General features: G+C 44.5%; 1 protein-coding gene across 1 annotated transcript; it reads left to right on the forward strand.

Moving 5' to 3' along the window:
* Window positions 1-5819: 5819 nt before the first annotated feature.
* On the forward strand, window positions 5820-13122 carry LOC139579737 (P2X purinoceptor 3-like). The gene is made up of 13 exons (XM_071408560.1): window positions 5820-6309; window positions 6779-6914; window positions 7377-7448; window positions 7722-7791; window positions 8005-8098; window positions 8268-8345; window positions 8692-8950; window positions 9388-9448; window positions 10584-10692; window positions 11510-11522; window positions 11756-11821; window positions 12128-12205; window positions 12618-13122. The coding sequence occupies exons 1-13, from the start codon at window positions 6188-6190 to the stop codon at window positions 12765-12767; spliced, it is 1308 nt and encodes a 435-aa protein (XP_071264661.1). The 5' UTR covers window positions 5820-6187; the 3' UTR covers window positions 12768-13122.
* Window positions 13123-13200: the final 78 nt, after the last annotated feature.

A 13200-nucleotide genomic window follows, 5' to 3' on the forward strand; every position in this document is an offset into this window, starting at 1 on the left:
TTCAATTGATTGGACATGATTTGGAAAGGCACAAACCTGTCTATATAAGGTCCCATGGTTGACAGTGCATGTCAGACCAAAAACCAAGCCATGAGGTCGAATGCAGAGCGCCGAGACAGGATTGTGTCGAGGCACAGATCTGGGGAAGGGTACCAATCAATCAAATGTGTTTATAAAGCCCTTACATCAGCTGATGTCACAAAGTGCTGTACAGAAACCCAGCCAAAAACCCCAAACAGCAAGCAATGCAGCTGTAGAAGCACGGTGGCTAGGAAAAACTCCCTAGAAAGTCCGGAACCTAGGAAGAAGCCTAGAGAGAATCCAGGCTATGAGGGGTGGCCAGTCCTCTTCTGGCTGTGCCGGGTGGAGATTATAACAGAACATGGCCAAGATGTTCAAATGTTCAAAGATGACCAGCAGGGTCAAATAATAACAATCACAGTGGTTGTAGAGGGTGCAACAAGTCAGCACCTCAGGAGTAAATGCCAGTTGGCTTTTCATAGCTGATCATTCAGAGTATCTCTACCGCTCTTGCTGTCTCTAGAGAGTTGAAAACAGCAGGTCTGGGACAAGGTAGCACGTCCGGTGAACAGGTCAGGGTTCCATAGCCGCAGGCAGAACAGTTGAAACTGGAGCAGCAGCACGACCAGGTGGACTGGGGACAGCAAGGTAGTCCTGAGGTCCTTTGAGAGAAAGAAAGAAAGAAAGAAAGAAAGAAAGAAAGAAAGAAAGAAAGAAAGAAAGAAAGAAAGAAAGAGAGAAAGAAAGAGCATACTTAAATTCACACAGGACACCAGATAAGACAGGAGAAATACTCCAGATATAACAGACTGGCCCTAGCCCCCCGACACATAAACTACTGCAGTATGAATATTGGAGGCTGAGACAGGAGGGGTAGGGAGACACTGTGGCCCCGTCTGACAATACCCCTGGACAGGGCCAAACAGGCAGTATATAACTCCACTCACTTTGCCAAAGCACAGCCCCCACACCACTAGAGGGATGTCTTCAACCACCAACTTACTATCCTGATACAAAGCTGAGTATAGCTCACAAATATCTCACACATGGCACAAACCCGAGGAGAGTGGCGCCAACCCGGACAGGAAGATCACGTCAGTGACTCAACCCACTCAAGTGACGCACCCATCCTAGGGACGGCATGGAAGAGCACCAGTAAGCCAGTGACTCAGCCCCTGTAATAGAGTTTGAGGCAGAGAATCCCAGTGGAGAGAGGGGAACCGGCCAGGCAGAGACAGCAAGGGCGGTTCATTGCTCCAGTGCCTTTCCGTTCACCTTCACACTCCTGGACCAGACTACACTCAATCATAGGACCTACTGAAGAGATGAGTCTGCGTCTCTCACATGGATAGGCAGACCATTCCATAAAAATGGAGCTCTATAGGAGAAAGCCCTGCCTCCAGCTGTTTGCTTAGAAATTCTAGGGACAGTAAGAAGGCTTGCGTCTTGTGACCGTAGCGTACGTGTAGGTATGTACGGCAGGACCAAATCGGAAAGATAGGTAGGAGCAAGCCCATGTAATGCTTTGTAGGTTAGCAGTAAAACCTTCAAATCAGCCCTTGCCTTAACAGGAAGCCAGTGTAGAGAGGCTAGCACTGGAGTAATATGATCACATTTTGGGGTTCTAGTCAAGATTCTAGCAGCCGTGTTTAGCACTAACTGAAGTATATTGTATATATAGTATATATACTGTTTCATCCTAACATGATTGGTGCCGACGTGGATAACAATATCCCTACACCAAAGATGTTCTCATCTATCTGTGCCAATACTCTCTACACTCGCCAGTTTTAGCCTTAGCCAGCACCATCTTCAGATTAGCCTTAACGTCGGTAGCCCTGCCCCCTGTTAAACAGTGTATTATCGCTGGATGATTCGTCTTAAGTCTAATACTGCGGGTAATAGAGTCGTCAATGACTAGGGTTTTCAATTTGTCAGAGCTAATGGTGGGAGGCTTCGGCGTCTCAGACCCCGTAACGGGAGGAGGAGAGACCAGAGAAGGCTCGGCCTCTGACATCGACCCGTTGCTCAATGGGGAGAACCAGTTCAAAGTTTCTGTTGGCTGAATGAGCGACACTGGTTGAGCATTCCTACAGCATTTCCTTCCAGAAGTCATGAGAACATTGTCCGGACTGTGCGAGGGAATTTTTACTACTATCTGTACTTACTGGTGGCACAGACGCTGTTTCATCCTTTCCTACACTTAAATTACCCTTGCCTAACGATTGCGTCTGAAGCTGGGCTTGCAGCACATCTATCCTCGCCATAGGGCGATCGTTCTCCTGTATATTATGATTACAGCGACTGCAATTAGAAGGCATAATGTTAATGTTACTACTTAGCTTCGGCTGGTGGAGGTCCTGACGAACCGCGTCCGGGATGAAAAAGTTGAATGAAAAAAGTTGAGCGAGGGAAAAATTAAAATAGTAAACGGTAATTAAAAAGTAAAAACCGTAAAGTTGGTAGGTAGCAGAGTAAGGTTAGCAACAAACCGCACAGCAGCACGTAAACAACAAGTCTACAAGTTGTGACCGGAAATGACGTCAAGTGCGCTTGGATGTTTGCAAGGGTGTTGGTGGAGCTGGGTACCCACAAATGTCTGCAGCATTGAAGGTCCCCAACACAGTGACTTCCACCAGTCTTAAATGGAAGAAGTTGGAACAACCAAGACTCTTCCTAGAGCTGGACACCCGGGCCAAACTGAGCTATCGGGGAAGAAGGGCCTTGGTCAGGGAGGTGACCAAGAACCCGATGGTCACTCTGAAAGAGCTCCAGAGTTCCCTTCCAGAAGGACAACCATCTCTGCAGCACTCCACCAATCAGGCCTTTGTGGTAGTGGCCAAACGGAAGCCACTCCTCAGTAAAAGGCACATGACAGCCCGCTTGGAGTTTGCCAAAGGGTACGTAAAGGACTCTCAGACCATGAGAAACAAGATTCTCTGGCCTGATGAAACCAAGATTGAACTCTTTGGCCTGAATGCCAATTGTCAAGTCTGGAAAAAACAGTGCACCATGTGTATGGTGAAGAATGGTGGTGGCAGCATCATGCTGTGGGGATGTTTTTCAGTGGCAAGGACTGGGAGACTAGTCAGGATTGAGGGAAAGACGAATGAAAACCTTTATAAAAACTTGCTCCAGTGATCAGGACCTGAGACTGGGGTGAAGGTTCAGCTTCCAACAGGACAACGACCCTAAGCACACAGCCAAGACAACGCAGTGGCTTCGGGACAAGTCTCTGAATATCCTTGAGTGGCCCAACCAGAGTCCGGAATTGAACCCAATCGAACATCTCTGGAGAGACCTGAAAACAGCTGGGCAGTGATGCTCCCCATCCAACCTGACAGATCTTGAGAGGATCTACAGAGAATGGGAGAAACTCAGATTCAGAGGAGTCTGCAGTCACATGTGGCGTCCCACAGGTGTCAGTGCTGGGGCTTCTCCTGTTTTTAATTGACATGCTCCCTCTCAGCCAAATCCTCAGAGATTATAACAACAACTTCCACTGCTACGCTGACGATACTTAGCACCTACCAGACTATTGCTATTTTACCTGCCTTAATTCTAAATTTATGTTGATATATTGAATATAAATATATATATATTATATTTTCCCCTCCGTAGACCTTTGAGACAACTCCGGAATGAAAAGCACTATACAATTAAATTGCATTATTATACTGTATACAAACACATATCTGAAATCCAGAGATACTGCCTTAATCTCTAGTCTACTGTCTTTCAGTCTATGGAAAAGCACTATAAATATTCAATTCATTATTATTCATTATTAAAAGGCAACTACCAGGGCACAAGGCGAGACCCAGATGCAGACACAGAAGGCAGAGTCTTACATGTTTATTGATCCAAAAAGGGTTAGGCAAGAGAATGGTCGTGGACAGGCAAAAGGTCAAAACCAGTTCAGAGTCCAATAGGTACAGAGTGGCAGGCAGGCTCGAAGTCAAGGCAAGCAGAATGGTCAGGCAGGCAGGTACAGAGTCCAGAAACAGGCAAGGGTCAAACCCGGGAGGACTAGCAATAAGAGAATAGAAAAGGCAGGAGCACAGGAAAAACACACTCGTTGACTTGGACATACAAGGCGAACTGGCACAAAGAGACAGGAAACACAGTGATAAATACACTGGGGAAACAAGCGACACCTGGAGGGGGTGGAGACAATCGCAAGGACAGGTGAAACAGATCAGGGTGTGACAGCAACTTTTCAACCTTATTCATTATCTCCAGCACCAAACCAGTGTCTCCATACGTGAAAACAGAGCGTAGTTAAAAAAGATAAGATGAAAGGTTCTAGAAAATGCTTCTATGTGACATCACACAATAGGATTAAAATTAAGAAAAACGGTGATTTCCAAAACCTGCAACGAGTTTCTAGCCAGAGAAAGGGTATTTTCTTACTCCCCACGTCACCACGAATGTCATAGCGTTTGAAAATCACTAAATAGTTCAACCTTTGATGATGTAGAACATTTTGACTTTACATTTTTTTTACAAAACGTTTTCAGATATGTAGACACTGGTATTGTGCTAGATATAATGAAAATAAGGCTGAAAAGTGGTGGAGCCGTACGTTAGGTTATATGTTCATCTTTCGATGAGCATGGTAAAAGACCAGGTTTGGATTCCAAATGGCACCCTATTCCCTTCATAGTGCACTACTTTTGACCTATGGACCCTGGTCAAAAGTAGGGCCTTATATAGGGAATAGGGTGCCATTTTGGATGCAGCCCAGTTGAAACATCGGGTAAAATCGATTTATATAAAAATGTATCTACATAACATACATGCAGTAGCATGCACTAGCTATGGTCATGGACTTCTAGACCTCAGGTCAAAGGTCAAAGACAACAGATGAGGAAATTAACAATCAAGGTTACTGCTCTTTAAATGTTAGTGTGTGCGTGTGCGCTTGTGTGTGCGTGCGTTAGGTCTGTCATTGATTGTAATGGGATTGTATTTTACTTTGTACTTTTACTGGGGATGCTGACAGACTGACTGGCATCACTCAGGAAATGAATATCCTCCTCCTTAACTCTCAAGTATTTGTCTCCATCTTTTACTGTGTGTTTCAGTGTGTGTATGTGTTTAAGTGTATGTGTGTGTGTGTACTAACTCTCTGTCAAACCTATTCCCCCACCCCTCCCTCAATCGCTTCCTCCCTCATTGTTCCTCTCTCCCTCCATCTCTCTCCTTCCCTCCCTCCCTCCAGTAAGGGGTAATCACAGATTGAGTTAGTGGATTTAGTCAATAATAATAAAAAATCTAAGTGTCCCTGCTTTGTAGATTGGAGAGGTTGAGTGATTGGGGGGGGTCTGACCACTTCCTCGTTCTTGGCCAATCAGGATCCAATATTCCCCCTGGTCATTTGACCATAAAATGACTTATAGAATGTAGTAATTTAAAAGGATCTCTGTGTAAGTGACCAGCTCAATGCAGATGTCCATACTTAGATATAGATAACTTCCTTAGATTTAAGTCAAATGCCATTCATCTGATGTGATTTGGGGTGTAATGGATGTCAAATAGTGTGTGTATGTGTGTGTGTGGGGGGGAGGGGGGGGTGTATTAGGGGAAGCAGAAGAGGAGAAAGAAAGATAGAGGGGTCGAGAGACATTGGCGAGAGAGTCAATCTGATAAGTGGAGGAAAGACAAAAAGCAGAGAGAGAAAGAGAGAGGGGGTAAATAGAGAGATGGAGAGAGGGTGGTAAAGAGAGAGATGGAGAGAGGGGGGTAAAGAGAGAGATGGAGAGAGGGGGGTAAAGAGAGAGATGGAGAAAGGAGGAGGGAGAGAGAGAGAGCTGGAGAGAGAGAGAGAGAGAGAGAGAGAGCTGGAGAGAGAGATGGAGACGGCGAGGGAGAGAGTAAGGATGTTTACCATTTCACTATTTCAGCAGTGACAGTGAAGTCTGTTACTTGAAACTTTTTGAAAGAAGTAAAGACAATGATCAGATTGCTTTTTTGGAACAAATAACTGTGTTTTAGTATGTAGGGAAACCAACACATCTTGGAGTTTACCTTTAGTTTTTTGTGGGGGTAGCTAAGTCACACATACTCTCTGAAGAGGCATTCTGTGGATTGTTGGCTGTGACTTTGGGTCACTGACAGACACAAGTTGGATTTATTGGGTGTCCCAGGTTGCCTGAACGTCAGGATGTGGACATGTATCACAGACTTCTTCACCTACGAGACCACCAAGTCGGTGGTGGTGAAGAGCTGGACCATCGGGATCATCAACCGCGTCGTACAGCTCCTCATCATCACCTACTTCATCGGGTCAGTAGTATCGCTCTATCACTCAAATTTTGGATCTTCCAGTGAGAGAAATTGGTTGAAAGACGTCTTTTCAACGTCTTTTCATTGGAGAAACAGGAAAAAGGTCTCCACACAGTTCCAGTCAGATGCACATTTCTCATAAGAAAGACTTTAAACCAAACAGATGTCTTTTTAACGTCTTTTCAACATCTTTTCAACGTCTTTTCAATCAAACATCTTTTCAAAGTCTTGCGCTTATGGAGCTGAATCTTATAAATCTATTGTTTGTTCATTAGGATCTCTTTTAGCCCAACAAAAGGCTAGTCTTTGAAGACTCATAGATCATTCATTAGTACTCCATACGTGACAGGAAGAGACGGGAAAATGGGATTGAATGATTTTCCCATTATGTTATCTCAACCCCTCTCTCTCCAACCCCCCCTCTCTTCTTCTATCTCCTTCTTCCTCTCCTCTCCTGCACCTCTCTCAGGTGGGTGTTTGTGTATGAGAAGGCGTACCAGATCAGAGACACGGCTATAGAGTCGTCTGTCATGACCAAAGTCAAAGGCTTTGGACTGTACAACAACCGAGTCATGGACGTAGCTGAGTACGTCACCCCCTCTCAGGTAACACACGAACACACGCAAACATATGTACGCGTGCATGCACACACAGACACACACACACATGTGCACACGTAGGTACCCAAGCACGCACACACACACACACAGGACACACACACCGACAGGCGACACACACACACACACAAACTATGGTCTGAGATATTTGGATTCCTTATGTTAATGTTGGCAATTGGCATTGATAGACAACCTAAGGAGCCATGTATAGTTGCTGTATAGCCTCTGTCTCCCCTGCTTGCTCAATCTTTGTTTATATCTGGGTTGTTGTAAGCACTTTGTGGGTAATGGATTTGTTAAAAGCCCTGTGAACGTCACTTAATACTTAATACTTAAAAATGGATACCAAATATTGATACTGAGGTATGTATGGATTATGACATCAGGTCTGATGTGCTGGTCAATGAAAATGAGTTTTTTTTTATTGTGTGTGTGTGTGTGGTCTGACAGGGGGCTTCTGTGTTCTGCATCATCACCAAACTCATCATCACAGAGAACCAGGTGCAGGGATACTGTCCCGAAGTGAGACCCCTCACACTTACTCTCCCATTGGCCCTCTGTGCCCCCCACCCCCACATAATCTCTCTCTCTCTCTGTGTCTCTCTCTGTCTGTCTGTCTGTCTGTCTGTCTGTCTGTCTGTCTGTCTGTCTGTCTGTCTGTCTGTCTGTCTGTCTGTCTGTCTGTCTGTCTGTCTGTCTGTCTCCGTCCGTCCGTCCGTCTCCCTCCCTCCGTCCGTACGTCCGTCTGTCTGCCTCTGTATGTTACTCTAACTCTGTACTATGTGTGATACACAGAGTGAGATGAAATACAAGTGTACGCACGACAACAACTGCACTAAGTTCCTCAACAAGCCTGGGGGAAATGGTGAGGTTTCTCCACTTTTTCTGATCAACTTTTTCTCTTCCTTTTCTTATTGTATTTCCTGAAGAAGATAGATGTTACAGAATTTGCCAAACAGCTTCTCCCAAAATAATGGTTTGGTCTTTGTCATTTATTGTCCCTATCCGTCCTCCCCTTTTCTGTGTCATATATCCTCTCTCTTTCTTCCTCTCCCTTTTCCCTCGCGCTCTTCCTCAGGTCTTCCGACAGGCAGGTGTGTACGTTTCAGCGACACCCTTAACACCTGTGAGATCAGAGGCTGGTGCCAGGCGGAGATCGATTACATCAAGACGTGGGTAACCGTGTGCGTGTGTGTGTGTGTGTGTGTGTGTGTGTGTGTGTGTGTGTGTGTGTGTGTGTGTGTGTGTGTGTGTGTGTGTGTGTGTGTGTGTGTGTGTGTGTGTGTGTGTGTGTGTGTGTGTTGAGGAAGGAACATGATTCTCTTTCTGACCTTCCCTCAGGCATCCTATGATGGAGGTGGAGAACTTCACCATCTTCATCAAGAACAGCATTCGTTTCCCCCTCTTCAACTTCACCAAGTGAGGATGATTATGATGTTGATGATAATGATGTTGTTGATGATGATGATAATGATGTTGTTGATGATGTTGTTGATGATGATGATAATGATGTTGATGATGATGTTGTTGATGGTGAAGATAATGATGTTGATGATGAAGATAATGATGTTGATGATGGTAATAATGATCATGTTAATGATGTTGATGATGATGATGATGATAATGATGTTGATAATTACAATGTTGATGAAGATGCTGATGACAATGACGATGACATTGGTGATGACGACAATAACGATAATTGAACTCTAACTGGTCTCCTCTCTCTCGCGTTTGTGTGTGTGTGTGTGTGTGTGTGTCTCAGGGGTAACTTCCTGCCCACTATCACCCCTCAGTACATCAAGGCGTGTAACTTTGACCATGAGAACAACACCTACTGCCCCATCTTCAGGGTGGGAGACGTCATCCGCTATGCACACCAGAACTTCACCACGCTGGCACAGAAGGTACGGTGGTTCACTCCCAGGTATAAAAACTCAGCAACAACATCCTCTCACTGTCAACTGCCTTTATTTTCAGCAAACTTAACATGTGTAAATATGTGTATGAACATAACAAGATTCAACAACTGAGACATGAACTGAATAAGTTCCATAGACATGTGACTAACAGAAATGGAATAATGTGTCCCTGAACAAAGGGGGGGTCAAAATAAAAAAATAACAGTCAATATCTGGTGTGGCCACCAGCTGCATTAAAGACTGCAGTGCATCTCCTCCTCACGGAATACACCCGATTTGCCAGTTCTTGCTGTGAGACCTGCAAGTTTCTGGGCATTTCTGGGGGGAATGGTCCTAGCCCTCACCCTCCGATCCAACAGGTCCCAGACGTGCTCAATGGGATTGAGATCTGGGCTTTTCGCTGGCCATGGCAGAACACTGACATTCCTGTCTTGCAGGAAATCACACAAAGAACGAGCAGTATGGCTGGTGGCACAGCGTTGAGATTGCCTGCAATGACAACAAGCTCAGTCCGATGATGCTGTGACACACCGCCTCAGACCATGACAGACTCTCCACCTCCTAATCGATCCCGCACCAGAGTACAGGACAGGCCTCAGTGTAACACTCATTCCTTCGACGATAAACGCGAATCCGACCATCACCCCTGGTGAGACAAAACCGCGACTCATCAGTGAAGAGCACTTTTTGCCAGTCCTGTCTGGTCCAGCGACAGTGGGTTTGTACCCATAGGTGACGTTGTTGCCGGTGATGTCTGGTGAGGACCTGCCTTACAACAGGCCTACAAGCCCTCAGTCCAGCCTCTCTCAGCCTATTGTGGACAGTCTGAGCACTGATGGAGGGATTGTGCATTCCTGGTGTAACTTGGGCAGTTTTTGTTGCCATCCTGTACCTGTCCCGCAGGTGTGATGTTCGGATGTACCAAGCCTGTGCAGGTGTTGTTACACGTGGTCTGCCACTGCGAGGACGATCAGCTGTCTGTCCTGTCTCCCTGTCGCGCTGCCTTAGGCATCTCACAGTACAGACATTGCAATTTATTGCCCTGACCACATCTGCAGTCCTCATGCCTCCCAGGGACCCTGGGCATCTTATTTTGGTGTTTTTCAGAGTCAGTAGAAAGGCCTTTTTAGTGTCCTACGTTTTCATAACTGTGACCTTAATTGCCTATCGTCTGTAAGCTGTTTGTGTCTTAAAAACCGTTCCACAGGTGCGTGTTCATTAATTGTTTATGTTTCATTGAACAAGCATGGGAAACAGTGTTTAAACCCTTTACAATAAAGATCTGTGAAGTTATTTGGATTTTTACGAATTATCTTTGAAAGACAGGGTCCTGAAAAGGGGCCGTTTCTTTTTTTGCTGAGTTTATTCATACTGGTATATTTACTTGTCATATTTCTATCATAGGAGGTTGGTGGCACCTTAATTGGGGAGAACAGGCTGGGGTTAATAACTGTAGCAGAATGAGTGTAATGGTATCAAATACATCAAACACGTTTCCAGGTGTTTGATTCCATTTCAGTTGCTCCTTTCCAACCATTATTAGCAGCCTCCTGTCATTTCTATCCACAGTTCTTTCCATCCATACTAGTCTTTTATATACTCGCATATTATGCTCTCTTTCACCCTTTCTCCTCCCCTTCGGCTATATTCACTCCTTCCCCTTTAGGCTGTCTCTTTCCCACTCTCACAAAGTAGCAAAGAGATTTTTTAAATGTATGTCAACCACTTCCTACAGGGAGGGGTGATCTAGACAAGTCAGAGGATGAGTGTAACCCCTCCTATTCCTTCACCCGGCTGGACGCCATGTCGGAGAAGAACAGCGTCTCCCCCGGGTACAACTTCAGGTAGCCATGACCTCTGACCTCTAACCTCTGGCCTTTAGAGAGTGAGCCCCATAGAGACGCATAAAGATCTCTAGATGGATATAATCCGTTTTTTGCATGGACACTGCCATTGAGGACTTCCACCATTTTAAAGTAGTCAAATGGGTGGGGATTCCTATGGGTTGGGAGCGATTAGTAAATGATCAGAGCATTGTTTTCTTCTTCAAATTGGGTTGTCTATGGTTGACACACCTAAAATATCCCTATTAATGGATTTAGTGTAAATGACCTCCGTCTTATCTGTGTCAAACTGCAAATCATCTATTTCTGTGACAAATGATTTTATAGATTGAATAGGGTTTATTTGAACTATTTTCATAGTTCCTTATTCATGATGATACATTTTTCTGATACCCCTTTAAGTACCACTTAAGAAGTTTTTGTGGGTATCTGTACTTTACTTTACTATTTCTGACTACTTTTACTTTTACTGCACTACATTCCTAAATAAAATGATGTACTTTCTACTCCATACATTTTCCCTGACAACCAAAAGTGCTCATTGCATTTTGAATGCTTAGCAGGACAGGAAAATGGTCTAATTCACACACTTATCAAGAGAACATCCCTGGTCATCCCTACTGCCTCTGATCTGGCGGACTCACTAAACACAAATGCTTTGATTTGATGTGCTGGTCAATGGAAATGTGAGTGTGTTTCTGTGTGATGGGGGATGATTAGAGGGTAGGAGGAAGTGTGTGTTTGTATGTGTATGCATGTGTGTGTGTGAGCACACGTGTGTCTGTGTGAGAACATGTATGTCTGTGGTTTGCATGAGTCTAATTGCCTATGTGGGTCCATGACTGTTCTACATGTATGCGTTATTTAGATGAGGGGGCGGGGTCTTATGTATGTCTGTGTGTGTGTGTGTGTGTGTGTGTGTGTGTGTGTGTGTGTGTGTGTGTGTGTGTGTGTGTGTGTGTGTGTGTGTGTGTGTGTGTGTGTGTGTGTGTGTGTGTGTGTGTGTGTGTGTGTGCTTGTGCGTGTGTTTACTTCTGTAAAATACTTGACTTGTTTCTTACAGGCAGGGAAGTTTAACATGATCCCGACTCTGATCAACATGGTAGCTGCCTTTACGTCAGTTGGAGTGGTGAGCCCTTCTTTTCAGTTGCTACTTTCTATCCACAAAGTATCCACACCGTCAGTAGGATAGTTTTAAATGAAAACATATCTGTTCCACCTTCAGTCTCTCAACTTTGTAATAATATTATCCACACAGTCTCTATAGGCTAGTTTGAAAATGTCTTTGTGCCATGTGTGTCTCTGTCTCCCCAACTGAAGTTATTTCTGTGGAAAATAGTTATTCTCCTCTTTTCTTCCCTCATTTCTTCAATTCCATTCTATTCTATTCTATTCTACAACCTTGTTTTCTTTCTCTGCCTTGGATTGGTCGCAGGGCACCGTGCTTTGTGACATTATACTCTTGAACTTCCTGAACGGAGCAGAGCAATACAATGCCAAGAAGTTTGAGGAGGTAAAGTTTGAGGCGAGGCGCCAACCCTGCTTACTGTGATATAGATATTTCTCTTAATAACCAGTGTCAGCCTATGCAGGCCTGAGGCCGCATCTCAGAGTAGGAGTGCTGATCTAGGATCAGTTCCAGCATCTTATTCATTGTGATCTAAAAGGCAAAACCGATTCTAAATCAGTAAGCCTACTCTGAGAAGTTGATACATACGGCCCAGAGGAATAGTTGAAACTTGGGGTCAAATCCTAACTTCCACTTAAATCCTGCATTGATATCAACTAGAGACTAACTGAAAAGTTTACTTAAGTGGAAAATAGGAGTCGCCTGACTAATGTGCTCCTGATGTTCTTCAAGTGTATACAATTAAATAAAGTCATTTCCTCTCCCCCCCTCCCCCAATCTACCATTACTCCATTAGGTATCAGACACGCAGATCGAGAACTCCTTATCCAGCAATGGGCTGTATCGGAGTAGGGAGTTCATTGGAGTAGAGAAACAGTCAAACGACTCAGGGCCTTTTCCATTGGGCAATACGGCTAACAGACAGCCAATGGAATGGAGTGTTTGAGGGGGGAAAGGGGTGGGTGGTGGCAATTTGGGAAGTTTGGCTGCAAATGTAGGGTTAGGGTGATATTGCCCATAGACCCTAATCTTGGATCAGTTTAACATTTTCCCCACTAAAGGTTATGGTTAGGATTGGGGATAGGGAAGCTGATCCTAGATCTCTACCTAGGGGAGACTTCACCCCGGATAGAGAATGCATGTATATATAGCATTGTAATATTCCTAATATTTCACATGAACCTGTAATTTACCTGTAATATTTTCATAGTGGAGGTTGTATGTGTAATCCTTAACTTTGCATGGACTATTGTATTTGAACTCCTACCTCTACAAAGTATTAAAGTCTACCCACTACTTAAATAAAAGTATGTGACTTAAATTTTGATTCTGGTTTGATTCTGCCAGAAACTCAAATCCTGCTAGGAACAGACAAACAA

Source organism: Salvelinus alpinus, chromosome 6 (genome assembly GCF_045679555.1).
Source record: "Salvelinus alpinus chromosome 6, SLU_Salpinus.1, whole genome shotgun sequence".
NCBI lineage: Eukaryota > Metazoa > Chordata > Actinopteri > Salmoniformes > Salmonidae > Salvelinus > Salvelinus alpinus.